Here is a 25,018-nt window from a genome sequence, read left to right as displayed (position 1 = left end):
GTATTTGTTTACACGTCCTTTCACTCGTTTCACATTTCTCACCACTTTTATTCAGATTCCTTTGTTTTCCTACTTTTTCTGTGTAAATAATTTTGATGAATTGATTTACGTGGTTTTAAACTTGTCCTAAAATCTGACGGAAATGTAGGTGACTCGCGAATAAGTCAAATGTCTGCTTCTGGTTTACATTCACAGCTATGAAATATTTGGAATTAATATTAATATTCCAAAAGCTTAAGAGACATTGAAAAAGACTTGTTAGAAAAGAATGTAAAAGAGGTGATTTCCTTCCTCGTGCACGTGTTTTTACGCTGTCACATTCATTGGACGTCACGAATGTGGACAGCTGATCACGTGACGTCACCTACATGCGTCTACTTGACAACACAACACGAGTTTCACCCATAGTGGTTTCACCTTGTGTCACAAAGATTAAAATCTGGCTAAAATCAGCCTGAGATGCCCAAATACTGCTCGGTGCCCAACTGTAAGAACGACTCCGGGGGCGGCGACAGGAGGAGCTTCTACAAGTAAGCTAACGCTTTACCCGAGTTAGCGGCTAACTTCTCATCAGGTAGATGTGGTAGCGATGACCGCGGCAGGGTACCAGCTTGGTGACTAAGCCCAACCAGGGTCGTTATAAAATCTCATCTTTATTTCTCTTCTCGTTGATGAATCGCGTCGTTTGATCTGTGATTTTAAGTTAAAATGTATCGAACGTGTTATTTCGGGAGTTTATCTGTCAGGTGTTGAGTCACTTGAACACGTAGCCCGTTCCTGTAATGATGTCATCTCTATCCAGGAGCTGCGATTTTATGAATGAAACTTTGAAATATTATTTTTCAACAGAAATAACATTTTCTGTCACGTACTCACATAAAAAGTTTGTTCATTAGGTGTATGCAATCACCTAATCAAGTAGACTTTGTACCTTTTGTATTCAGACGCTGTGTAACGCTGAGTATCGGTATTGGTCCAATGTTGTTAACAATATCGACCAAGCAAATTGAGATTGGTTTCTTCTTTTATGTTTATTATTGTTTGAAGGTGCAAAAATATTTAGCGTGAGGCTTTTCTGGAAGTTCTGAAAAATGACAAACAAATGCAATTCTTTTAAAATCACTTTGTGTTATTCAGTGTGAACAAAATGCAACTGTGGCATAAACTTGTTTTTAAACAAATACTATTGGCATTGGCAAATATTAGCTAGCAGCCAAATCAATAAGATATCAGCATAGCGACAGAATAACTCAGTATAATACACAAACATAGTCGTATAGAAAATGAGAACCAAATGCAGGCATACAAGAATACTGTGTGTAGCTTGGGGTTTTGCAGAAAAAATAGGTGCCACGTAAAAAATTAATATGCAGTCATTTTCATTTCACATGTTCGACAGCTGCATACAAGATTTCTCATATTTCTAAAGTGCACGCGTGTGTGTGTACTGTATATTGATAAAGTCGAGAAATTATAAAGTTTAAGATTGTGCGTGTGCACGTTTAGACTTATACTGAGCACAGAGAATATTGACACCTTAAGGAGTGAATGTGAAAGCATCTTCTAGTATCCAGCTCAGGTGTTCAGCGATATTCAGGTTACAGGTTTATAGATATTGAAGCTTGTGTTATGAACTTGTCATGGGGTGTTAGAAAGATAGTTTAATGTCACAAGCTAAAATGTGCTGAGTCCTCGGAGTCGCTCAGTTACCTGATCGCAGCATCACCTCCGCTCCTGATGCTCTGAACTTATTTGATTGTCTCTGGTCTTCACTGTATCAAGGTTTCCCCTCCAGGACCCGGAGCGGCTGCAGCAGTGGCTGAGGAACATGGGACGTGAGAACTGGACTCCATCTCGACACCAGTATATCTGCCATGAACATTTTGCAGCGTCGTGCTTTAAAGTACGATGGGGTATCCGTTACCTTGAGAGTGACGCCGTGCCCACAGTCTTCCAGAAGCCAGAGGTAAATGTGGCTACACATCTGTGCTGGTTGTTACAGGAAAACTATGTACAAACCTGCACAAAAAATGTACTACGAACTACAAAAAACTATGTTTCTATCAATTTCATTATGAAATAATGAAAGAAGCTGCCATAAGATATTCATACTCGTGCCACTGGAAGTCTAATTTGAGAATTTATATGGTCTGAATATGGGGTTTCTTTGGGAAATAAACATTATTTCAATCATCAAAGACTCGAGATGAAAGTTTCATATTCCTCGCTACAGCAGTCCTTCAGTGAAGAGTCATCAACATCCTGATATCCTGTTTCTTTGTAGAAACGAAAAGCCATCGATCACAGTGAGAAGACAGCGAAAATGCTTTGTGTTAACGAGGGTCAAAAACCACCAGATGACAGAACGGCGGCTGCTGACGCCGTAGAGATGGAGAACACCACGCACACGGTGCACCTGTATGAGATCACCGTCGATCCGTCACAGCAGGCGGAAACCAGCCTGGTGGAGTTGAGTGATGTGAACAAATCTGACAGTGTTCTCCAGACTGACGACTTGCATCCATGGACGCCGTCAGTAGGCACGTTTAACACCGGCGCTAATTTCCCGCTAACGTTAATCAAGTCAGCAGATGCAGAGAGTGATGTTGGGAGGGAGTCCGAGGTGGTGTTGATGTCAGAATGTCATGCCGGTGCGAGACAGGAGGACCTGGTGAATGAGATTACCGCTGCCCTTTTAACTCAGAGCCGCGGGCTGCTGATGAGCGACTCCTTACTGGACTGTACAGACGAGGCCGGTGCCTCCCTCTACGTTGAAGATACGACCTCCGAGGAGTTCTCCGACCTCCACCAAGGCCATGAAACTCAAGTCATCGCCTACTTTGAAACCATACCAAACGTTCTTCCCAGTGAAAGCGGACAGTTCACCTTCTCTCCTGATACGGTGTTATCGTCCGCTCTGAGCTCCAAGCCCATCACATCCACTCTACCTATAGTGTCCAAACATGTGTCTCCATCGCCCACGTCCCTGGTCCTCACCGTGGAGAGACTCGACACAGACGGGGGGGAGGGAGACGAGGTCCAGCCAGAGGAGGATGACACTGAGCGACCGGATCTTCAGCTGGAGGAACACTGGTGAGTGTCAGGAGGTGATCTATAGTGAAGAGGCTGCAGTCATCACACTCTTCTCCCTTGTACACTGAACAGTCTTTGGGCAACATCAGAATCCGCTTTCGAGGCCATGTTTGTGTTCAAGTACAAGAATTTTAGGGTTAGGGTTAGTTGAAACAGAAACAACATTGTGTTCCTTCTTGTTTGTTCCTTTTTTAGTGAAAAAAATAATGTATCAATGTTGACATTATTAAGTATTAAGCAGCAAAGCCTTTAAATGTGAGGCCTCTTGTATCTTTAGCTCGATCAAAGATGTGAGCAGTAGCACAAATTTGACTTTGTTCCAACTCAAAGTTTTGAACTGAGTTTAGAAGACATTTTTACAGACTCTTGACATGAGCTCCTACCCTCTGTTTTTTAATATTTCCAGCTATCATAAGAACAGTTTGAGTAAGGAGCAGCTGGAGGCCATTGTGACGGAGCTGCAGAAAAAGGTGAAAGTGCTGCAGCAGCGACACCGTCGACACCTGGAGAAACTGCTGGGACTGGAGACGACGGTCAGCCAGCTCCGACAGAGCAACCTGCTGAATGAAGAACGGCTGCAGCTGCTGGAGAGGGTGAGACACTTGAGACGCAACATTATTTACCTCCACATTGACTCCATTCCATGTCATTCATATGTGTATGTTGTCTCCGTGTCCCCAGGTTTACATACAGACTAGTGCAGCCGTGTCGGACGCCGGCGAGACCGTGGCCATCATATATGCGGATGATGATGCCGCGTATTTGTACACCACGCTGAGCGATGCAGAGAAGAAGAAGATGTGATGCCCACAGGCCAGTCTGCTGTGATGCAGTGGCAAATCTTTTTGAACACAAAATACGACCTATTTTTGTTGATGTGCGAACAAAATCTGTGGATTCAGTGTTTTAATCATTTGCTGTGAGTTTAACTCCCCCTTCCTACAACCATTTTGGTTTAATCCAGAGTCTTGTCATGGTTTAACCCATTTGTGTTTATCGTGATTTGGATGTGTATATATAAAATTAAAAATAACCTGCATTTTGTTTCTGAGCTTGAAGTTCGTCTTTGTCTCAGATACCGAGACAACCTGAGATAAAGTGAAATAAAAGGAGCATTGATTGAATTAAGTTTAATAAAACAAAAGAGACAAACGTATCCGTTGGTTCATTTTTCAGGATGGGAAACACGTCAACACGGAAATTAAACTGCGGCTAAACATCGCAGCATCGCGATTCAACTGTGACGGAAAGCAGCTAAATTCAGTCTGTTTAGTTTTATTACCAAAGTTGCCTTCTTGTTAATGTTTGTGATAGCTGTGTGTGTCATAGAATAATTGTGAAGATCAATAATTTCATTTATTTTTCCCAAGAAATCTCATAAAACCATACCGAACTTGCACAAGACTTCTAGAGGAATAATCACCGGCCAATGTGATCGCCTTTGTGAGTCTGATTGTTTGCTGGATAACTAATAAATGAATGAATTTAGATGAAAAATGGGTGATTGACTTTCAGAGGTGACGCTATTAGAAGCATCTCCTGAGCCATCTGACATTCGCCTTTGTTGGCGTAGCTAAAAGTTACAGGGTTAATTCGAGTCTGTGTGTGTCATAAAGAAAAAAATAAGTTCTGGGCGATAAGGCTTTTACATAAACATAAGACATAAATAAAAGAATGACCAATACCTGCAGATACTGATATTATTGCACGTCTCTTCTACGGACAGATTTTGTTACTATGAAATCATCTTGGCCGTGTAAGATGTCAAGAAACTTGAGTCAATGGCCCCGGGTCACCGTTTGACCTCCAGTCTTTGTGGACAGCTTAACCCTAAGTTTGCTGATTATACCTGAAATGGTCAATAGGTACCACACATGAACACTCAACCCATATCTGTTGTAATAGGTTCAGGTGACCACTTGAGGGCAGCAGAATATTTCACTTCTGAGTTTTAACTTTTTGCCAAAAAGAAAAACAACAAAAAAAACCAACAACAAAAAAAGAGGGTCCCGATGGCTCTTTTTAACCTGAAAATTTAAAACCATCAAATCTGCTAGAGGGATTTGTAGAGAAGATTTTCCTCTTTATATCACTGCTAAAAATCCATTCGCACAACATCTCTTCGACAGGAGCCGTTGGTCAAAGGTTTCTTATCGGTGCCTGGCTGGACCAGACTGCAGGAATGCAAGGGAGTGATCTGTTGCTCTCATCTGACCTTCTCATCTGAACCTTTATCAACCAGCAAATTAAATCACCCCTGCATCACCAGTGAGCTAATGGGCTGAATGTTTTCCCCATAAACCTACTGTGATGCAATGATCAGGAATGGTTTTGCCAGCACAATCTGACCTGGGAGCTGTGGGATTAAATGTGAACACGCTTTGTACCTATCTCCATAGGAACACTCCCTGGAATACTAATGTCCCAGGTATTCATCATGAGAATTAGAGATTTAGGGATCATCCACTTTGTGTTCAGTTTGACCTTCTATGTAGGATTTCTTTACCGAGCATTCTTCATTCAATCTTCATTTTAGGAATTTCAGTTTGGATCAATTTGCACAAATACTTTGACTCACGTTACAGCCAATGGTAACACAACAATGTCTGCACTGGCGTGGCGGTTGTATCACCAAAAACCAGACCTTGCAGAAGGAGACAGGCGTTTGAGTCCTGTCATGTCCAGCCTTTAACGCCACAACCTCACATTTTGTCAGAAACACCTTGAAAACTTTGAGGTGTTTTGCTGCGAGTTGGCAAGAAGGCAACCCATCGGTTACAGGAAGTAAGCCCGATGAAATGAATATCATTTGACGTCAGAATTACGTCGTGTCGTTTTCACATGATGTACAGCAACAAAAGTGTAAGTAAGTGTGTGTAGCGACACCTAGTGGATGAATGAGTGCGTATATATTTGCACTATGCGTACGTACTTATGTACGTAACTGTACATAACTCTACTCCTTGGTGCAAAATCCAAACATTAAAAGTTTTCACTGCCCTCCTGCTCTGCTCAGCAGCACATGGGTTAGTGTGTGTGGTGTTCTCATCGCTGCTTTGATTAGCACAAAAGTGTTAAACGGGTTTTCCATTTTTTGTAAGTAATTCAACAGTAAAATAAGGTTTTCTCACTGGAGAGGGCAGGCATCAACCACAAATCAACCACAGTAAAACAGAGAGCTGAAAATAGTTTTTATACAGAAGAGTTCTGCTTGAATCACCTCCTTTTACAGTCGTCACAGGTAAGAAACCTCTGTTAGTTTCTCTTCCCACTGACTACACACAGTGAGCTTGTTATTCTCAGCGGGGTGGGGGGGCTCTCTCTGACCTCAGGTGCCAGGCAACCTCTCTGCCCTTCACATTCCCCAGTATCGGTCATGTGACCAGTGTTTGGCCATAGCCAGCAGAGCACGACCAGAGAGACTCACACAGACTTTTTCCTCTCCTAATCTCCCCCATTGAGGTATTTGATGAGATTCCGTATCATCGCAGCCCTGGGACCTTTAGAAGTAACTGCTGTTGAATTTATAGTTGTACTTTGAATAAACCTTCTAAGATCAGCAACTTGAATATTTTAAATACAAACTTTTTTTTTTTTTAAATCTTTTGACTGATAAACTCCCATTTGGGACCCTAGTTGAAAAGTACATCAGTGGTAGCATCAATGATTAGTTTAACATGCCTGAGGGTCTGGAGCAAGTCACTGGAACAGCACACACTCCACAGCTAGGAAACACACACACACACACACACACACACACACACACACACACACACACACACACTCCACTGTGACTCTCTTAGGCTTTGACAGAAAGAGTTTAGCATATTTGTGGTTTGTGCTGAATAGTGTTTTTTTTAATGTTTGCTTGTACCATTTTATACACAGAATAAAATCTAACATACAAAAACTCAAAGTAATAAAAAGACACTTGAATGTTTGAAATGCAGCAGAACTTAAATCACAGAGAATCCTTGTTAATCAATATAAATGTCAGTTTAATTTGGATATATTTGAAATGCATTTCTGTGTTCAGTGAAATATCATATTTTTTTTAATCTTTATTTTTCAATCATTAGTCATCACAGGGATGAAACGAACGACTCTCAAAACAGCATTTGAAAGCTGCAGTCACAGCAAACATCGCACCAGTCATTCCAAACTTCCCAGTTCGGAATCTCAAGTATTCTACAGCCAAACCTCACTTTGGAGCAGTCACACAAGACTAAGATGAAGTGTCTCGTTATATTTTTCCTGATTTAATAATCCTGTGAAGATGAACCCCCCCACCCCCCCCCCCCAAATATCTTTTCAAAAGCTTGTTAAGAATTAAAATGGTGAAATTGTGACAAGTGAAAGGGGAATGGTCTGAACTGGTCTGTGGCAAAAATGAGCTCTTTTAGTGAACCTACTTTAACGTGGATGATTTCCCTCCAAAATCATGTCGCAGTTGCCTTTCAAAGCGTTCTTGCTCAATATCTAAAAGGATACTTTTGGTCCAATTAAGATACAAACGCATAGAAAAATAGAATTAAGAAAGATTGAAATCTTCCTTAAACATGTGGCAATGTCCCCCACACGTGTCCTCATGTGGAAAACACATGAAACTCTTCTCGTGTTTGATACTGGGTTGTAAAAGGCTAACAGATGTTGATGCGCAAAGATCCCCAAATCCAAGCCAACATCAACATGTGGTATTTTTCAGTACATTTATGGTAATAAATAAAATTGAATATTTGAAAGCATTTTTGATATTTAGGGATGAACAAGTAACAAGTAGTGGGTTTGCCAGACAGAAATTGTATTTTGTGTTGCATAACCACTTCCCAGATATCTTGGCTCAGGATGTCATTTTAATGAGGAATGTCCCGATCTTTCACTCTTTTATTGGCGTCCTATAACTAATGTGAACGTGGGACTACTGTGGTGCAAAATATATATATATATATATATATATATATATAGAGAGAGAGAGAGAGAGATTAAAAAAAACATTCACATACATTTAACCATTTGAGAAGAGTCAAATTCATGACATGGAGAACCAGGATTTTCCTTTTAAGTTTTATCCAGAATATATGCTGCACTTGTGTGAACTTCTGATGGTTTTACTGGTCTCCTGCAAATGCTTGTCTACAGAATGTCCCAGTACCCAAATCAACATCAGCATGCTGTATCTATTCATAAATGTTCCACAGTAATTTATAACTGAAATTCTTTTGTTTGCATTTACACTATCGCTACACTATTTGTGTATAGGAGCCTGACTCCATATGTCTGTAGTTAAACTTGGATCCAAAAATGGACTTCTTTTGTCAAACTAAAACAATGTGTCCTGCTGCAAAATCTGGATGTCGTTTCATTTAAGACTGTTCCAGCCAAGCTTTCATTGTTCTGTTACATTTTGTTCCCAACTTTACATCAATCGTCAGCCCACACACTGCAGTTTAATGAAAGTCGTATGTGTTTAAAAACCCTAAATTCAATTGAATATAAAGGCCAGCTTTATTGTGGAAAATAATGGGAAATTAAGAAAATACATCACGTTGGCTATGTTGCATTGAAGCAAGATAATATAAAAAGCTATAAATTACATTTAAATTTAGCTCCAATCTGGATTAATTCTGAGCATTTACAGATGTCAAGCAGTTCCTCAACCTTTTTAGAGGCGGGTGGCGGGGGGGGGGGGGCAACAACAGAACTGTAGGAAAGTAACGTGATACACTACCAACGGACCTCTCTCATATTTACTAGTAGAACCTCATTAAAATTTCATGTAACTGGCTTTGTTGGGTGTTACTGCATGTGTTGGTGAAACTAGAGCCTCAAGTCTACCGTGTAAATTCTACCTGATAGGTCCTCTACAGAGTCTGGACGCATCATTAAAAATAACTTTTATTAATAGCAGTAAATACTGGTCAGTGGCCAGCAGCATCCCAGGTTAACTCAAGAAAAGGAATCAGTCGTGTAACCTGGAGTGACTCCAGCGCTCACGCCTCTCACTTCTGCACGTTAACTGATCTTATGGCTAATTGCTTTGGAGTGTGTGTGTGGTTAAGTTGCCATTTGGTGGTAATATAGCTGGTGGGATTGAATGTCAGGCTGACCTTAAAAAAGGTTCCGAAATAGATCAGTCACTATTGTCCTACTAAACTTTAGGTTAAACTTTTAAACAAAACAAGACCATAGATTACTTACCAAAAAAAAAGGCATGTTTATTAAAAACACACACAAACATATAATAGACAAATATTTCATGTTATGGATGAAACTCTTTGGCGCAGTCCTCCTTCCTGCTCTGCTGAATATCGTCTGTCTTGATGGTTACAGGTGACTAGTGATGCTCTCTTTACATTGTTTACAGCACAAAAACATAAAGCTGTAATCGTGCGTTCATAAAAGATGTACTGGTAAACATGAAGAAATCTTTAAAAGCGTATGATTGTACAACGGTAATATAGCTTTCCACTCTGAACTTAATTTCGACTTTCATCAAAGACAAAATTAAACTTCCTTCGTTGAGGAGTCTCCTCGTGTTCGTGAGTCCTTTACACTCTTGTGCAGAGTGCTGGTTGAGATTCAGTCTCTTCATTTTACACTTCGATTCATACGTAGTCTTTCCTTTCTAATGGTTGACCCCCTGCTGAACGTGAGGCAGAGTAGGCCATCCGTGAATTGTTGTATCTGGTCTCTCGTGGTGGGCAGGAACAACAGAGGAGTCCACCACCAAGCACCAGAAGGGTGGTGGCGGCCCAGCCGATGTACAGCGAGGCGCCCAGCTCCCTCCGTTGAGCTTCAGGGATTAAAGGGTTGTAGAAATCCCTGATTATGGTGTTGGCAGTCCAGGAGACAGGAATGAGCTGCATGACCCCTGACACAATGAAGAAGACCCCGGAGATGATCATCACCTTGGCCTTGGATGCTTCATCCTCAATACAATTAGTGCACTTGGCACCAGTGATGGCGATGAGCACAGCCAGGATGGCGAGCAGGATAGAGATGATGGTGAGGGCACGTGCGGCTTGGAGATCCTGGGAGAGGGCCAGCATGGAGTCGTAGACCTTACATTGCATCTGTCCCGTGCTCTGGACAACGCAGGTCATCCACAGGCCCTCCCAGATGATTTGAGCCGTCACGATGTTGCTGCCGATGAAGGCTGTTACCTTCCACATGGGGAGGGCGCACGCCACAATGGCGACAATCCATCCCAGGATGCACAGGGAGATGCCTATCAACTCCAGCCCTATAGACATTCTGACGGATCTTCTTCCTCCGCTGCTGCTACTGATTGTGTCACACCTGAACACAGAAGAAACCAGAAGAGTCAGCTGGTCGTGAAGTGAATTTCAGCATCTGTGTCTCTCCACTTCAACAGTATCCTTTATAAAGTTGAAGGGGAGGAGTCCTTGAAGAAGATGACATCACCAAAAGGGGAGGAAGGACCAGGAGACTCTCTGCTATCAGTTTACATGGCAGCCTTCACAATGGGCTGGACACAAAGAGGCCTTTTATTACCAGAGGGGCTCTACAGTGTTGCATGTGCCGTTGTGGCACAAGTGGGAGCTGTAACTTGGGTTAAAAAGCAACATTTTTATGTAATATGCTGACTCAGCATGGAATCCTGCCTGCATCCAGTCATGGCTGAGTTAGACCACATGAGCTTCTTCTATTTTCCCTTTTTTTTTTTTTTTTTTTTCAAAAGAATCTGAGAAAAAGAAACAACAACTGTGTAACACAGTTTCACACATTTATCAGACTTTATGTTTGAGTCCAAAGATAATTTGGTTTCAGTTTGGTTTGTTAATCCTCTAAAATCTGATTCTTCTACCTTACTGAAGCATTTTAGAGTGAATACAAAATGATACAATAAGGCATTGCAAAACTGCACATGTGAATATGAGCAAAATTGTTGTTATATTTGAAAATTGCATTGGTAAACCTTTTCAACATGGACGAAAACATCAGTGTCATGATCGACACAACTGAATAAAAAGAAACTTCATATGAAATGCATTTGATAAATACCACATGGTTCTATAAGCTTTGCGTTTCACTTTTAATTGTTTTTTTGATTCATTGAAAGAATAGCTTTTATGTGAAAAAACTTCAAAGATGTTACACGCTATTTATTTCTTTTGAAGTCTTCATCGATGAATGCTGTGATCCAGTCAGTTCACTGTCCCAAAATGACAGATTATAATCAGTTTTTACAAATTAATTTAATATATTTATAACTTAGAGAAAATTAAAGTTTATTGTTGGGATGGACAATAAAGAGGTTCTATTCTTTTGTCATTTTACATTGTTTTATTACTTAGTTTTGATTGAGTAACCTCTTTTTTTATCTTTAACATTCTTTAACAAGCTTGCTTCCTCGGAATGAGATGAGGTTCCTTATTTTTTAAATCCTATTCATCATTGCTGTGTGGTAAAAATTTTGAATTGTGCAGCTTCAGGCTAAAGTGTAAAAGTCTAACAAGGAGGTTGGACTCAAAAGCGAGACAAGCTTTGTCTAACTTTATGTCTTTACAAGCTTTCACCTGACAACCATGTCTTGTTTGATGGGCTTTAATCAGTCTGTCTTCCCGTAGGATGCCCTTGGAATTCTTCAGAGAGGAGTCCGTCTCCCTGGAGAGCCCCCCCACCTCCTTCAGCATTCTGCAGCCAGGCGCTGACAACTCCCCCTCCATCCTCCCCCACCCTTGGTCCCCCCTTGCACATGAAACAGATCCATTGTTTAGTCAGTTCAGATAGTGGAGGCTGACAAAGTAACAGTTCTCATTATCTTGGAGCCAGCAGACCAATGGGAGGCAGCCAGGTAGACAGGCGTCGTGATGGAGACCCCCACTCATCAGCCTAATCCAGGGGTCTGCAGGGCGCACGCTGTCTAGTCCTTTCACTGCACCTGTTGAATGTGTTGCAACTGCATATATTTCACACGGGTGTGGTTTGCTTTGTTAACTCAAATACTTCAATTATATGCTTATCTCATTCCATGTAACAGGTGTGTATTTAAAAAGAAATATTTATAAATATATATATATGTATATATATATTTATACACACACACACACACACACACACACACACACACACACATATATATATATATATATATATATATATATAGTGTTGGTTTATAAACAAAGTAATGTTCTTACTGTCCTCGTGCAAACACTTGGTGAGGACAACGAAACAGAAAGCAACTTCAAGCAATATCGGTGTCAGGGAGTCATGAGCGATCCCTCAACAGCCTGATATGTGGGAAATACTTGGGAAATGTGTTCTTTTTCTCCAGAGAGGGATTTTGGCTGTTCCTGCAAAGTGGGTGGGCACCGTTCCAGAGATATTCCTAAGAACACTTCTTTAACTTCTCACCCTCTCACTGCAATATTTCACTCTAGATCTCAGTATTTACTCTCCACTGATTTTTTTTTCTTTCTGTGGAAAGTTTCATGTTGATATGATGTAAAAATAACGTAGGAAGTGGTTATTTTTTGTTGAATTAGAAAACAATGTTTCCAATACTTTTGGTCTTAGTAAATACTGTGAGCTGGAGTTTGTTTTTGTTTTGGTTTTTTTTGGGGGGGTTATTTCATTAGTCAGTTAGAAATTAATGCATGAGCCGGACTTTCAGACTCAGAGTGTGTCATGAATCATCTCGCTTTAGATATGTTTCTGAGATGTTAAAAGGAGTTTTCAATGTATTAGATTCTAAAAGATGGCAACTGGAGCTCTGCAGTAGAGATATTTTAGCTGTACTCTAGTGTTTTTAGGGTTGGATTAGGTAGGTTAGCTCCATTTAGGTAGGATGAATACTTCTAATATGCAATACATCATCTCTTCCATCTGTAGTGAAGCATCCAGGTTGAAGTATTTCACATGACTCTCCTCTACAACTGGAGTGACAATAAAACAGTGTGAAAGTTGGAATAAAGATCAGAATCAAAGTATTAAATGTTCCCCGATTTAGCTGTAAAAAAAGAAAAGAAATCAATACGGAAAACTTAAGTTAAAAAAGAACATTTCCTTTAATTAAAAAAGTAACATATATATCAGGCGTCAGTACAGACAATTCAGATGTGCCAAAACGTTAAATTTGAACGACAAATTTCTGACCATTATGAAATGACAACAAAGGCTTCTTTACAAAACAGACAGTAGAATTTTTTTTTTTTAAAAAGTAAAAATACACGGTGGTTTTGTGCTACACTCAACATGGTGGGTGTAACCAGGTCAGATCTGCTATAATGGTGTAATACAAAAACAAAGTATACTCAGGAATTCATACAAAATAAAATACAGGACACATGTAATTAACATAGAGGTAACGCGCACACACAGAAAATAGAAATAAAAACAGCAAGCAAAATTTGCCCGTCCTCTCCAGTTCTCTTTGAAGGGTCAATGTGAGAAAAGCACAGCTGTGTTCAGACGTAGTCTCTCCTGTCATAGCCGCTCGGGGCAGTCGACCTCGGCGGTGAGTACATCATCTTTGATGGAGGCCCGTATTTTTTCTCTGGTTGTGGGGGGCAGCTGGAGCACAGGATGCCCCCTCCAATGAGGAGAAAGGCAGCAGCCGCCCAGCCCAGGTACAGAGCCACACCCATCTCCCTCTTCAGAGTCTCGGGAATGACTGGGTTATAGAACTCCATGATGATGGTATGTGCCGACCATGACACGGGGATGAGCTGGGTCAGAGAGGCCAAGATGAAGGCCACCCCGGCTGCTATCATCACCCGAGCTTTGGCCCGCTCCTCATCCATGCAGTTAGTGCACTTTGCCCCCATCGTAGCCATCAGGAGTCCCACAGCACCCATCGTGATTGAGATGATGGTGAGAGCCCGGGCTGCCTGGAGATCGCCACTCAGAGCCAACATGGAGTCATGGATTTTACACTGCATCTGACCTGTGCTCTGGACCACGCAGTTCATCCAGATGCCCTCCCAAGTGGTCTGGGCTGTGACGATGTTCACTCCGATGTAGGCCGACACTCTCCACATAGGTAAGGCACAGGATGCGATGGCTGCAATCCATCCCAGGGCAGCCAGAGCCACTCCGAGTATCTCCAGTCCCACTGAAGGCATGTTGAATAAATGTGTCCTCTCATTGATCACCACTCATTTAAGCAACGGATGTTCAGTCTAGAAGGTGGAGTCACTCGATTATTTGGCCAGGACTGGATTCTATTGGTCAGGGAAGAGTTCCATCATGTTTGAATGTCTCCAAAAACACTAGCCTTGGCATACAAACAGCTTCAGCTTAATCATTCAACTTCTGCGGCCTCGGTAGCTCGTCCACCTGTTTGAGTGAGTACACAGAGAGCCGGTATCTCAGCTCGGCAGTGGTTAAAGGATAACAGGCATGAGGATGAGTAGATGAATGTTTGAAAGTGGAAGCACAATGTAAACTCCTGCCAGCTTCTAATGTTTGTGTTATTTAAATGGCAAGTTGTGGGCTGCTTTTTAACTCTTTTTATTGAATATAATTGGCTAGAATCTAATACACATACAAAATAGTGTAAGTGTATTAATAATACTCAGTAATTAAGAGAATATGGTGATATGCACAAACGTTTGGAGGCAAACTGACTTTTGGGTCATTTATGAAACATTTTTTTGAAAAAACGAACAGAAAAAGGGGCAGGAGAGGAAAGGATAGGCATGATATGATTACTTGTAAATAGTCATAGATAATTACCTGGAAACCAGTGGGAGCTCTCTGAGAGTTTGGAGGATCTATTTATATCCGTCTCTATAACCTTTGAATGACTGTGATAAAGTTTTCATCAAGTTGTAGGGAAGGTCTGCAGGTCAGCGTCTGCTTCTTATTAAGATAAACAGAGGATATGTGGAAGAAACTGTCTTCAATAGACTTTTCATTGACAGAATTATTCCACGGAGAATAAACACTGAGTCAGATATACTGGGCGAAACTGCTCCAGATACTGCAGCGAGTAGGTGAGAAGTTACAAGAGTCATCCATCGTCATCTTCCGCTTATTCCTACACCTTGCGGGGGGGCTGGAGCCTATCCCAGCGTCAACGGGCGAGAGGCAGGGTTCACCCTGGACAGGTCACCAGTCCATCGCAGGGCCAACATACAGAGATGAAGAACCATTCACACTCACATTCATACCCACGGTCAATTTAGAGAATCAATCAGCCTCGTCCTCTCTTGATGTCTTTGGACTGTGGGAGGAAGCTGGAGTACCAGAGAGAACCCACACAGGCACAGGGCGAACATGCAGACTCTACACAGAAAGATCCCGTGCCCGAGCCAGGACTCGAACCCGAAACCTTCTTGCTGTGAGGCAACAGTGCTGACCACTGCACCACCGTGCAGCCCAGTTACAAGAGTATTCTTTCAAATGTCTGATCTGATGGTCGAGGCAGACTGCCGCCTGTGTGGAGCCTGATTTCACTTGCGTTTCTTTTCTGTCTAAATGTTGTTGTTTTTTCTCACCCCATGCATATTCACTGACTACAACTGCTGGCTCTGTGTACATGTGTAGAGAGCATGATATCATCCTCCTCTGAAGTTGATTTCCTTCAAAATTGTTTCTGTGCTGCTGTCAAGTAAGTTCGTGCCACTTCCATACAATACTGTGTTAACAAAACATGCTAACTTTTGGGAGATATGCTTATTTATCACTCCCCCCCCCCCCCCCCCCCCAGTGCCAGACAAGAAGATGGATATCCTTCTCTTGTCTTCATTAGGGAGCTCAAACCCAAGATGGCCAGTCCTGTTCGTCTGGTACAATGACTGGAAGTCAAGTCAAGTCCAACCATCCATCCATTGTCTACCACTTATCCTGTTAAGGGTTGCGGGGGGGCTGGAGCCTATCCCAGCAGCTTTTGGGCGAGAAGTGTGGTTCACCTTGGACAGGTCACCAGTCCATTGCGGGGCCAACACATATAGACAGAAAACCATCCACACTCACAGTCACACCTACAGTCAATTTAGAGTATCAATCAGCCTCGTCCCCTCTTGATGTCTTTGGACTGTGGGAGGAAGCTGGAGTACCAGAGAGAACCCACACAGACATGGGGAGAACATGGAGACTCACACTGAAAGATCCTGTGCTCGAGCCAGGGTTCGAACCCAGAACCGTCTTGCTGTGAGGTGACAGTGCTGACCACTGCACTGCACCACCGTGCCATCTCAAGTCAAGTCACTTTTATGTGTATAGCACCAAATCACAACAAAAGTTATGTAATAAAGATGTTTCTGTGGCAGTTCCCAAAGAGGTAGAAAATGATCCAACACTGTGTTTAGTTAATCAGTGTACTTCTTTAATGTTAGTAACGGCACCGGGATCTTCAGCTCATGCATCCCAGGCAGAATCAATGACTTAGTCACCTTATTTGAACTCTTGAACATCTGGAAGTAGTTAAAGGTGTTTTACAAGGGGGTCTCACAAATCTCCTGAGCACCAAGACTAGTTGGTGCCGTTCCGACAACAGGAAGGGACTCACAAATGGTAAAGATATCACAGACACACATTCCAAGACCATTTGTCTTGTAGATCTACCGCACGTAAACTCATATCATGTATATGCTTGACTTGTAAGTATAAGTGAGTACATCCATCCATCGTCCATCGTCGTCATCTTCCGCTTAGTCCTTACTAGTAAGGGTCGCGGGGGGGCTGGAGCCTATCCCAGCATCTACGGGTGAGAGGCGGGGTTCACCCTGGACAGGTCGCCAGTTCATCGCAGGGCCAACATACAGAGACAAACAACCATTCACACTCACATTCATACCTACGGTCAATTTAGAGTATCAATCAGCCTCGTCCTCTCTTGATGTCTTTGGACTGTGGGAGGAAGCCGGAGTACCAGAGAGAACCCACGCAGGCACAGGGAGAACATGCAGACTCCACACAGAAAGATCTGGCGCCCGAGCCGGGACTCGAACCTGGAACCTTCTTGCTGTGAGGCCACAGTGCTGGCCACTGCAACACCGTGCAGCCCTACGTGAGTACAAAGTATTATTAAAAGATAATATATAGGACAACAGACAAACACTTAATATCAAGTTATCTCATGACACTTTACAAGTAGAGCAGGTCAAGCACCACACTCCAATGAATTTACACCCAACAATTCTCCAGAAAGTGTTAGTACACAGCATTAAAAGTCACCAAATATACTTTTCTCCAAATCTTTCCTTGTCTGCATTAAAAGAAGGGTTGTCTGTAACACTGACTATGAAATAATAATATAAAAAGATGAGAAATTCTACATTTTGAACAGGATTAGGATTTTGAACAGGCTTGGCCAAATGTCTTGAAACTCCGGCCAACAAAACCAAACTCCTTGAGGGACTGCTTTGAATCATGGCCAACTTTATAAGACAGGATGAGGGGAACTACTTCTAGACAAGATCCTGAACCTCATGTATTTGAACCAGAATACACAAAGGAGGACCTACAGGTTTTAGAACTGGAACAGGAGGATGGAGGTATGGTAACCTGCCCATCCACTATCATTCACTACACTAAGCTAACTAGCAGTCAGCTGGTCTCTGTGGCTGCACTCTGATGCACACACAGAGTAGGGAATGGAAGCTATCTTCTTGTCCGGCTCTGAGGAGGATGGACAATTGGTGTATTTCCCAAAAAAGTGGGCATGTTACTTTAAGAGGTCACTATTTTCTGTGAGATTACACGACTCGTTTCCCCAATGACGTTTAGGACCACTTATTATAATGCTGGCTGCTGAAAACAGCTTTTCCTACCCTGCCCTGACTGTATGAGTGCAGTGTGTCACTGGTGGTTACTCTGGGAAGTTAACTCCAGAGACCACATGCTTGAATGCAAACACAAACACCACCCAGGTCCTCCAGTTATCTACATGGAAGCACTCGGGTGAAAAAACACTCACTTATTGGGTAAACCTATAAAATAAAAGCAAAAGTAATAGTCATAACAGTTTCCATGTTTTTGTCTCTTGAACTTAGTTTAGCTCATAGAAATGAAGCAAAAATATCACAAAAATAATTAGTATATCTATATTTCTGCATGCTGTAACTACAATGTCTTTGACTCACTGTCCATTCAAAAAAACCTATCGATTACATTAGTTTTAATTAATCTAAATGAATAACTCTGTCTCTGTTATAAAATAAATTAATTTAGATCTTATTTAGAATTAATAGATAAACTTCTTTTCTAATAGATGAATCTTTTTATTTCCCATCATTTAGTACACTGTTCACTGGTCACATGATGGTCATATGATCCCCAAAATTAACCAAATACAGAGCAGTTATACAGGAAGTAGCATCAGGGCCGTGGAGTTTCAACCACTGCTGTCCAAAACTCCTGATGTTCAAAGATGTGTGGTATCCTCTTGTTTTTCACTGACAGCAAACTCAAGGTAACAAAAGAAATATTGCTGCCCTCTACTGGTTACTCACTGCTAAATCCACATATGGGTTCATGGGTCAATCGATTCGGCTTTTTTTTTCTAGTATTAATTCATGGAAATGAATGTGTTATTGTGTCGCCTTTAATTGTAATGCCTGTTAAATGTGAACGGATACGATTTTGAGACGCTAATAAGTGCGTCAGTTATATTGCTTCACTTTGAGAGGCATGTTTTTGAAATAAAAGTTCCCACCTCCCAAGTTTTGCAAGATATTACCAAAAAAAGAGAGCCAGCATTAAGTATTTATTTGAATTTACTTTTTTACTATTTCAGTTGATTTCACAAGGTAAGCAGCTGATCAATGGAGTCTTTGTGATGGTGCGGGCTACATCCCCCCTGCACATGGAGACGGTTATCTACGTTTCAGTCTTACAAATGGATGACTGGGTTCAATGGAAGACAAGGTGCCTCTCTGAAACAAGCCCCCCATTGTGTCTTTCATCCATTTGCAGTGAAATAAAATACCTCATTTTGGTGCGTGAATCGTATTGGTCAGACTACAGCTGGCATGTGCTGCCGTTTCTACGTACCAGGGAACTTATACAGCCATTGTCATCCCACAGTACGTTTTTTTTTTTCCCTGTGGTATGAAATGAACGCTCAGGTTTAGCTAATCCAAATGCGTTTCTTTTTAAAAAGTATCAAACTGAACACTGAAAAAATCATTTTAAAAGAAACGATTAATTTTTGATCCTGTATTTATCTTGTGAAACTTACAAGTGATACACACGTGCTTCAGACGTACAAATACTGGAGTTAAAAATACTACAACAAAAACGCTGTAAACACTAGAATGTGTGCTAGACAGTGTGATTCAACAAGTAAAATTTAAAAAAAAATTTAGGCTCTGAAATGTAGTATGAGGATTAAAAACAAGGGTTTTGAAGGACATTTCAGATGTTTTTTGCAAAGTTAACTGAACTTGGTGTCATAGATTTGACTGTCATGACCTGCACGATTTCAAAGACAATACAGAGGTAGAGCGAAATGTGTGGGGAGATGTGGGTGAGTATGAAAACATTCCATTCCGTTGATGAAGGGTTTCAGATTTGCAGATCTCTAGAAGATTAATAACAATACATACATTAAAAAAAAATTGATGCAAAACGGGAGAAAGTACAGATATTTGAGTTAGATAGACAAATAAATAGTCAGGTTACCTCAAAATAAAACAAAGTATAGAAACTAAATATGTGTACTTCCCCCTTCTGGGAACTTCCCTTAATCAATAATGTACATACTTGGTAACTGTGTAAAGATGAGTCATGGGATCTGATAACCAGGACAGTTGTTACTGCTCTTACTTCTCTCTCTCTCTCTCTCTCTCTCTCTGTCGCTCTCTTTATTTTCTGCTATCATATACAGATAGAAAATAATCTTTGAAAACAACAACAAATCTCTGTGGCCAAAACCAAAAACACATAACGATTCAGCATTGTGGTTATCCACTGAATGATAGATTATCTTTTACGACCGTAAAAATCTAAAATTGTAGCTTTTCTGGTCATTTCTGTGTCATATTCATTATGTATTAATGCTATACTCTCGTGTAGCTGCCTCTACTTTTAAAATGAGGAAACGGCATCCTCATATCAATCATAGTCACATATTTTTAATCTTTTTGAAAACTGAGCTTTGCCAAAAATTTTGCACAAACAGTGTCGTCTCACAGTAACAAATGTAGCTTGGTGGGTCGATGAGCTCATACTCATCGTTTCTTCATTGTGCTCATACATAGTCTCTCCTGTGGTAGCCATTGACTGACAAGGTCTTGACAGCTGAGTAGTCCACTTGGGGGGGTGCAATGTCACGGTGCGGGGCTGTTCTGGTTGGGCAGGAGTAGCAGAGGAGCGCTCCCCCGAGGATGAGCAGGCAGGAGGCGGCCCAGCCGAAGTACAGCGCATTACCAAACTCCCTCTTCCCCGTCTCCTCCAGCATTGGGTCGTAGAAGCCCAGGATGATGGCGTGGGCCGTCCAGGACACGGCCACCAGCAGCATCAGTCCAGCCACCAGGAAGGTCACTCCTGCTGCCAACATGAAGCGGGGTTTACTGCTCACATCCTGGCTGCAGTTGGTGCACTTTGCCCCGGCCACTGACAGACAGATTCCCACCACGCACAGCACCATGGAGACGATGACTAAGGCTCGAGCCGCCTGCAGGTCCACCGGCAGCCCCAACATGGATTCATGCACCCTGCAGTGCATCTGACCTGTGCTCTGCACCGAGCAGTTCATCCACAATCCCTCCCAGATGACCTGGGAGATGACAATGTTCTGGCCGATGTAGGCAGCGACCCGCCACATGGGCAAGCCGCAAGCAACCATCACCCCCAGCCAGCCGGCCACAGCCAGGATCATCCCGAGGATCTCCAGTCCGGAAGAGGACATCGTTAAAGCTGAGCAGGACTTTGTGGGACAGAGAACCCTCTGTGTCCGCAGGATCGACCTTGCTGGGATGGAGGCGATATCAGATCTCTTTGGCTCACGGTCCTGTGTACGACTTGAGGGAGAAACAGATTCTACCTTCTTTATACAGCTTAGACCACTGAAGGTGGAGTCAGCTTAAGGTGGCATCATGTTTATCTTCAAAGCCACTTGCATTTGGGGAGAATTAATTCTAAAAACTGGTATCACACGGTACAGCTGCATCAAAAATTCCTCTAAACATGGTCCTTATATGTGATAACAATAAAACATTAAACACCTGTAGGATTCTGGAGAGAAATGCCTTATATTCAAACCACATTCACCAAAACAAAATGGATCCAATAATAATTCATGATTAAGACATTCAGGGAGTCATGCTTTTGGATTTGAGCCTCAAAAAATGCTGAATCATCCTCTGAATGAGTGAGAAATCGAGCCACAATGACAAGACTTGTTTCCTGTTGGTCCTCCTCGATATAGACTGGGTCTATGACACTCGTCCCTTAATATGAGCCTACAACCAACAACGTCATTATTAGTACTCTGACAGATTGTAAGAAGATATGGTCTGGTGAATTTTCTCATTAAGTCAGTCCTGACTTACAGTACAGTCCCTGGAATCTCAAAGGACATATATTTCAAATGCAATTGTAATTTTTGGGGTTCTAAACCTGCTTAACTTAATCTCCAAACAAAAACAAGCAAAGCAAATCAAGGTGCAAAAGGCTTAGAAATCTCCCTCTGTTCTCTCGAACATGAGTTCTGTTGCATCACACTTGATAAATCAAAGGAAAGCTATCGACGAAAGCATCTAACGTAGCTGAACAACGGGGCTGTTGAGGGCGACGATGCTCTCAATAACAAAGGTCACCCAGGGTCAGTGGTTAGGATGCTTTCTCTGTTATCTTCTCTGTTAGCCTCTTCTGTGACATCTACATCGCGGCGCAACGGATGGACGTTTGCCTGCACAAGACAATATTTACATCGATTTGCAATCATTTACAGGGGGCGAAGCACTACTCACCTGACCTTAACCCTAACTCTAACCCCTGATTCAAACCTCTGCTTAATTACCAGTTGCAACAACTACAGGATAAGAGTGGATTACTAATATTACAGGCATTCAGCATTTGATAGCAGACACAAGATGAAGACTTTACAGTTTTCACACCTAAAAAATAAACTTCTTAGAATTCTGTCAGTGTAATTTTTCTGTTGTTTTGAAAGCATTATGCATTTTAGGGTGAGATTCTACAATAATAATATCTAATATTTTTTGGTTTGTTTGTTTTTGATGCACCAGGATAGCATGTCACAAGAGAGTTCCTCCCTCTGATTCCTAGGAAAAAATGAGTCTTGGAACTTCGACCAGCCTGACTTCAGAGCTCTGGATTACCAGATACAGTCAGATAAACCCAGACATGAACTGAGCCATAACAGCAGAAGGGATGCGTGCATTCTTGGAAACATCTGGTATTTGTTGAAGGATGAAGCAATTTTTTTTTGTTTTGTTTTTATCTGGTTGCTGTTACCCGAGTATTTAGTCATTTTCCGTCGTTCCAAAATGCATTTTACATATAATGAATGCAAACGTGTCTGCACATGCATTAGTCTACTTGATAATGGTGATAATGATGCACAACAATACTGTCCCCCTAAAGCAGTGATGCATCGTGAGAGAATCGCTCCAAACTGGCAGGGCCATTGAGAAACCAAATTTGCAAAACAGATTCACACTGAGGCAAATGTTCAAGAGGGGGATGGATCTACTTCTTCACCAAACACCTCATGCAATAAGTCTCTCACCCCTATGCAATGATTGCTTGGTTGACTGACTGACTGAGCATCGGATCAGTGATGCAAAATCCAAATGTGTTGTGTTTAAGTGCTTGTGACAGGCGTCTGAACATCCACGTCTAGCTATAAGGGTCCAGATTAGGCGAAAACACTTCCAAACAGGAACAGTGGCCCACAGCATATTTTCTTATGGACACGTACGTTACTGATTGGATCAATAAATATCAATACATTCTCAAGTTAATCAAGGACACGATGTACGTTCCTTGCACCAGACATGAACATGACCAAGGGTGTTCGCCACAGCAGGTGCAGGAGCCTGACAAAACTACTTCCTGCAAATCTGCGTGTAGCCACTTGCAGAACACCTTGCTAAACATTCACCTGTCATGGGAGCGAGAACCAGTCGAACTGGTTCCCATGTGCTGTACTGGTGTTGCTGTTCACAGTGATTTTAACCGATTAATGGCCAGCAACTGTACACAGCTTGTTTTTTGCTCTTGAAATTTGGTATTATATGTTAACAGATTACAAGTTGTATGACTAAAATGCCTAGATGACATGGAAAATCAAACTCTTATCGCTGGTCAGAGTTAGGATTTAAAAAAACAGCTAAAGTTGTGCTTAGTACATTTTTTGTGTTTTTTTCACACACATTTCCACATGATATACATACAAAATCCTGGAGTGGCCATGATCATGATTATGACAATGGTCATTCTTTTATCGGACACGTTCAACTACTTTTTCTCTTAAATGGTAGAAAATACCTGAGAACGAGCATTAAGAAATGAGGGATTTTAATATTTCCTACACATTCCCTATAAATAAAGTTTAAGAAGAACTATTGAAGATTGCACTATTAAGAATTGAACTATTATGATTTTCAGCCCTATAAATCAATGATTTACATTTTCACTGTTAATGTAAAGGGGAGATTATTAAGGCCAGGATGTTAGTTATCGATGAATAGGGAATTTATGTAATGAAGCATGAGGAAGCTAAAGGTTTTTTTTCTTTATTTTCTTCGTGTTCCTCAAATAACCAACTGTATCATTATAGAAAAATGAGGAATTCAAACTCCCCCTTGTAAAAAAAAAAAAACGCTTTTAGAGTGTCACACCTGTGTCATGTGATGATGATGCGCGCCTTCACTCCCATGATTCACAAAGGAACTTACTGTGCTCTGATGACCTGCTGAAACTGTGACTTACCTAAACAACAGTCTCAGGGCTCACGGTGATGACATCACTCACCAAACACAAATACTTCCCACTCTCATACCTACTGTAGTGTATCCTCTGTTATTACACTGTCGGGGAAGCTCCCCTCAATTTTTCCTCTTGTACAAACCACTGATACATTCTTATTTTCCCTTGTTGTCCAAACTAGAACACAAAGATTTCATCAATCATTATTTATCATATGAAAACGGTCATAGGAGATAGCTTTCCCAGTGTTTCTCCCCCTGGATATTCCAGTGAGCTGCCCAAGGAAAAGGAGAGTAAATTATACCAACATCATTCTACAAGTTGATATTGCATTATCATGCATAAGGACTCTGCTGGGATTAAAACACGATTCAGCCGTTACTGGGAAGTCCGGACTTGCCTGGCAACCACCTGCCGACACCTGTCACTTCAGCTGCCTCTGGCGTTTTCTCACGGCTGTTATTGCTGTAGTTTCTTTGGCTGTTGATCCAAAATGGCTGCACACATTCATTACGTACATAAAAAGTACGCAGCAATGGAAACTCTGCCTTTTAGTTACTTTTAGACACGACAGTCCAGTGGAAAAAATTAGCTCTTTTGGGCTGCTCCTAATCATATTGGTATTGTTGTCATATTTTTCAAAATAGAAGATTCTATATAAAATAAATGCTGAATTTTTGTGTCTCAAACATGAAGCAGTTTATACAATTGGAATTGCTTTCGTGTCTGTATTGTGTAATCATAAAATGTATTTTGGCAAATCCAGAACCTTTCCTTGGAACCGCGGAAGCTGGAGTTGTGTGGGCAGGATTTCACTCTGCTGAAACCGATTCATAGAGATGTGTTTTATATCTTCGCGTTGCACCCTAGAAACTCTATACATACCTCTAAACTCTAACTCCATATATACCTCTAACCTCTAACTCTATATATATATACACACACACTGCAAACCTATTCTTTTCAACTGCAAATTAAAGACACAATAAATGACTCTTTTATGATTGTAGGGCCACTAAACATTTGTGACACATGGCGTGTAATCATGGCCTCTCCG

General features: G+C 41.5%; 4 protein-coding genes across 4 annotated transcripts; 1 reads left to right on the top strand and 3 right to left on the bottom strand.

The window, feature by feature from the left end:
• The first annotated feature begins 338 nt into the window (after positions 1–338).
• Positions 339–4,515, top strand: LOC147254844 (THAP domain-containing protein 5-like). The gene is made up of 5 exons (XM_086215223.1): positions 339–530; positions 1,783–1,966; positions 2,285–3,093; positions 3,500–3,686; positions 3,775–4,515. The coding sequence occupies exons 1-5, from the start codon at positions 460–462 to the stop codon at positions 3,895–3,897; spliced, it is 1,374 nt and encodes a 457-aa protein (XP_086071349.1). The 5' UTR covers positions 339–459; the 3' UTR covers positions 3,898–4,515.
• A 4,772-nt stretch (positions 4,516–9,287) lies between these two features.
• On the bottom strand, positions 9,288–10,530 carry LOC147254843 (claudin-3-like). The gene has a single exon (XM_086216377.1). The coding sequence runs from the start codon at positions 10,344–10,346 to the stop codon at positions 9,699–9,701; it is 648 nt and encodes a 215-aa protein (XP_086072503.1). The 5' UTR covers positions 10,347–10,530; the 3' UTR covers positions 9,288–9,698.
• A 2,581-nt stretch (positions 10,531–13,111) lies between these two features.
• LOC147254842 (claudin-3-like) lies at positions 13,112–14,186 on the bottom strand. The gene has a single exon (XM_086216376.1). It carries the CDS (start codon positions 14,178–14,180, stop codon positions 13,524–13,526), a length of 657 nt encoding a protein of 218 aa, XP_086072502.1. The 5' UTR covers positions 14,181–14,186; the 3' UTR covers positions 13,112–13,523.
• A 6,068-nt stretch (positions 14,187–20,254) lies between these two features.
• Positions 20,255–20,914, bottom strand: LOC147254841 (claudin-4). The gene has a single exon (XM_086215222.1). It carries the CDS (start codon positions 20,912–20,914, stop codon positions 20,255–20,257), a length of 660 nt encoding a protein of 219 aa, XP_086071348.1.
• Between the last annotated feature and the right edge of the window lie 4,104 nt (positions 20,915–25,018).

This window comes from Aulostomus chinensis, chromosome 10 (genome assembly GCF_037954235.1).
Source record: "Aulostomus chinensis isolate RoL2024-O1b breed Wild chromosome 10, RoL_Achi_v1.0, whole genome shotgun sequence".
Lineage (NCBI taxonomy): Eukaryota > Metazoa > Chordata > Actinopteri > Syngnathiformes > Aulostomidae > Aulostomus > Aulostomus chinensis.
This window is presented reverse-complemented; position numbering and strand designations above follow the sequence as displayed.

Excerpts from the sequence above, each read along its gene's own strand:
- LOC147254844 (XM_086215223.1), top strand. The coding sequence starts at position 460 with ATGCCCAAATACTGCTCGGTGCCCAACTGTAAGAACGACTCCGGGGGC. Across the intron at positions 1,967-2,284 it reads CAGTCTTCCAGAAGCCAGAG|AAACGAAAAGCCATCGATCA; the intron begins GTAAATGTGGCT and ends GTTTCTTTGTAG. Across the intron at positions 3,687-3,774 it reads GGCTGCAGCTGCTGGAGAGG|GTTTACATACAGACTAGTGC; the intron begins GTGAGACACTTG and ends CCGTGTCCCCAG.
- LOC147254843 (XM_086216377.1), bottom strand. The coding sequence starts at position 10,346 with ATGTCTATAGGGCTGGAGTTGATAGGCATCTCCCTGTGCATCCTGGGA.
- LOC147254842 (XM_086216376.1), bottom strand. The coding sequence starts at position 14,180 with ATGCCTTCAGTGGGACTGGAGATACTCGGAGTGGCTCTGGCTGCCCTG.
- LOC147254841 (XM_086215222.1), bottom strand. The coding sequence starts at position 20,914 with ATGTCCTCTTCCGGACTGGAGATCCTCGGGATGATCCTGGCTGTGGCC.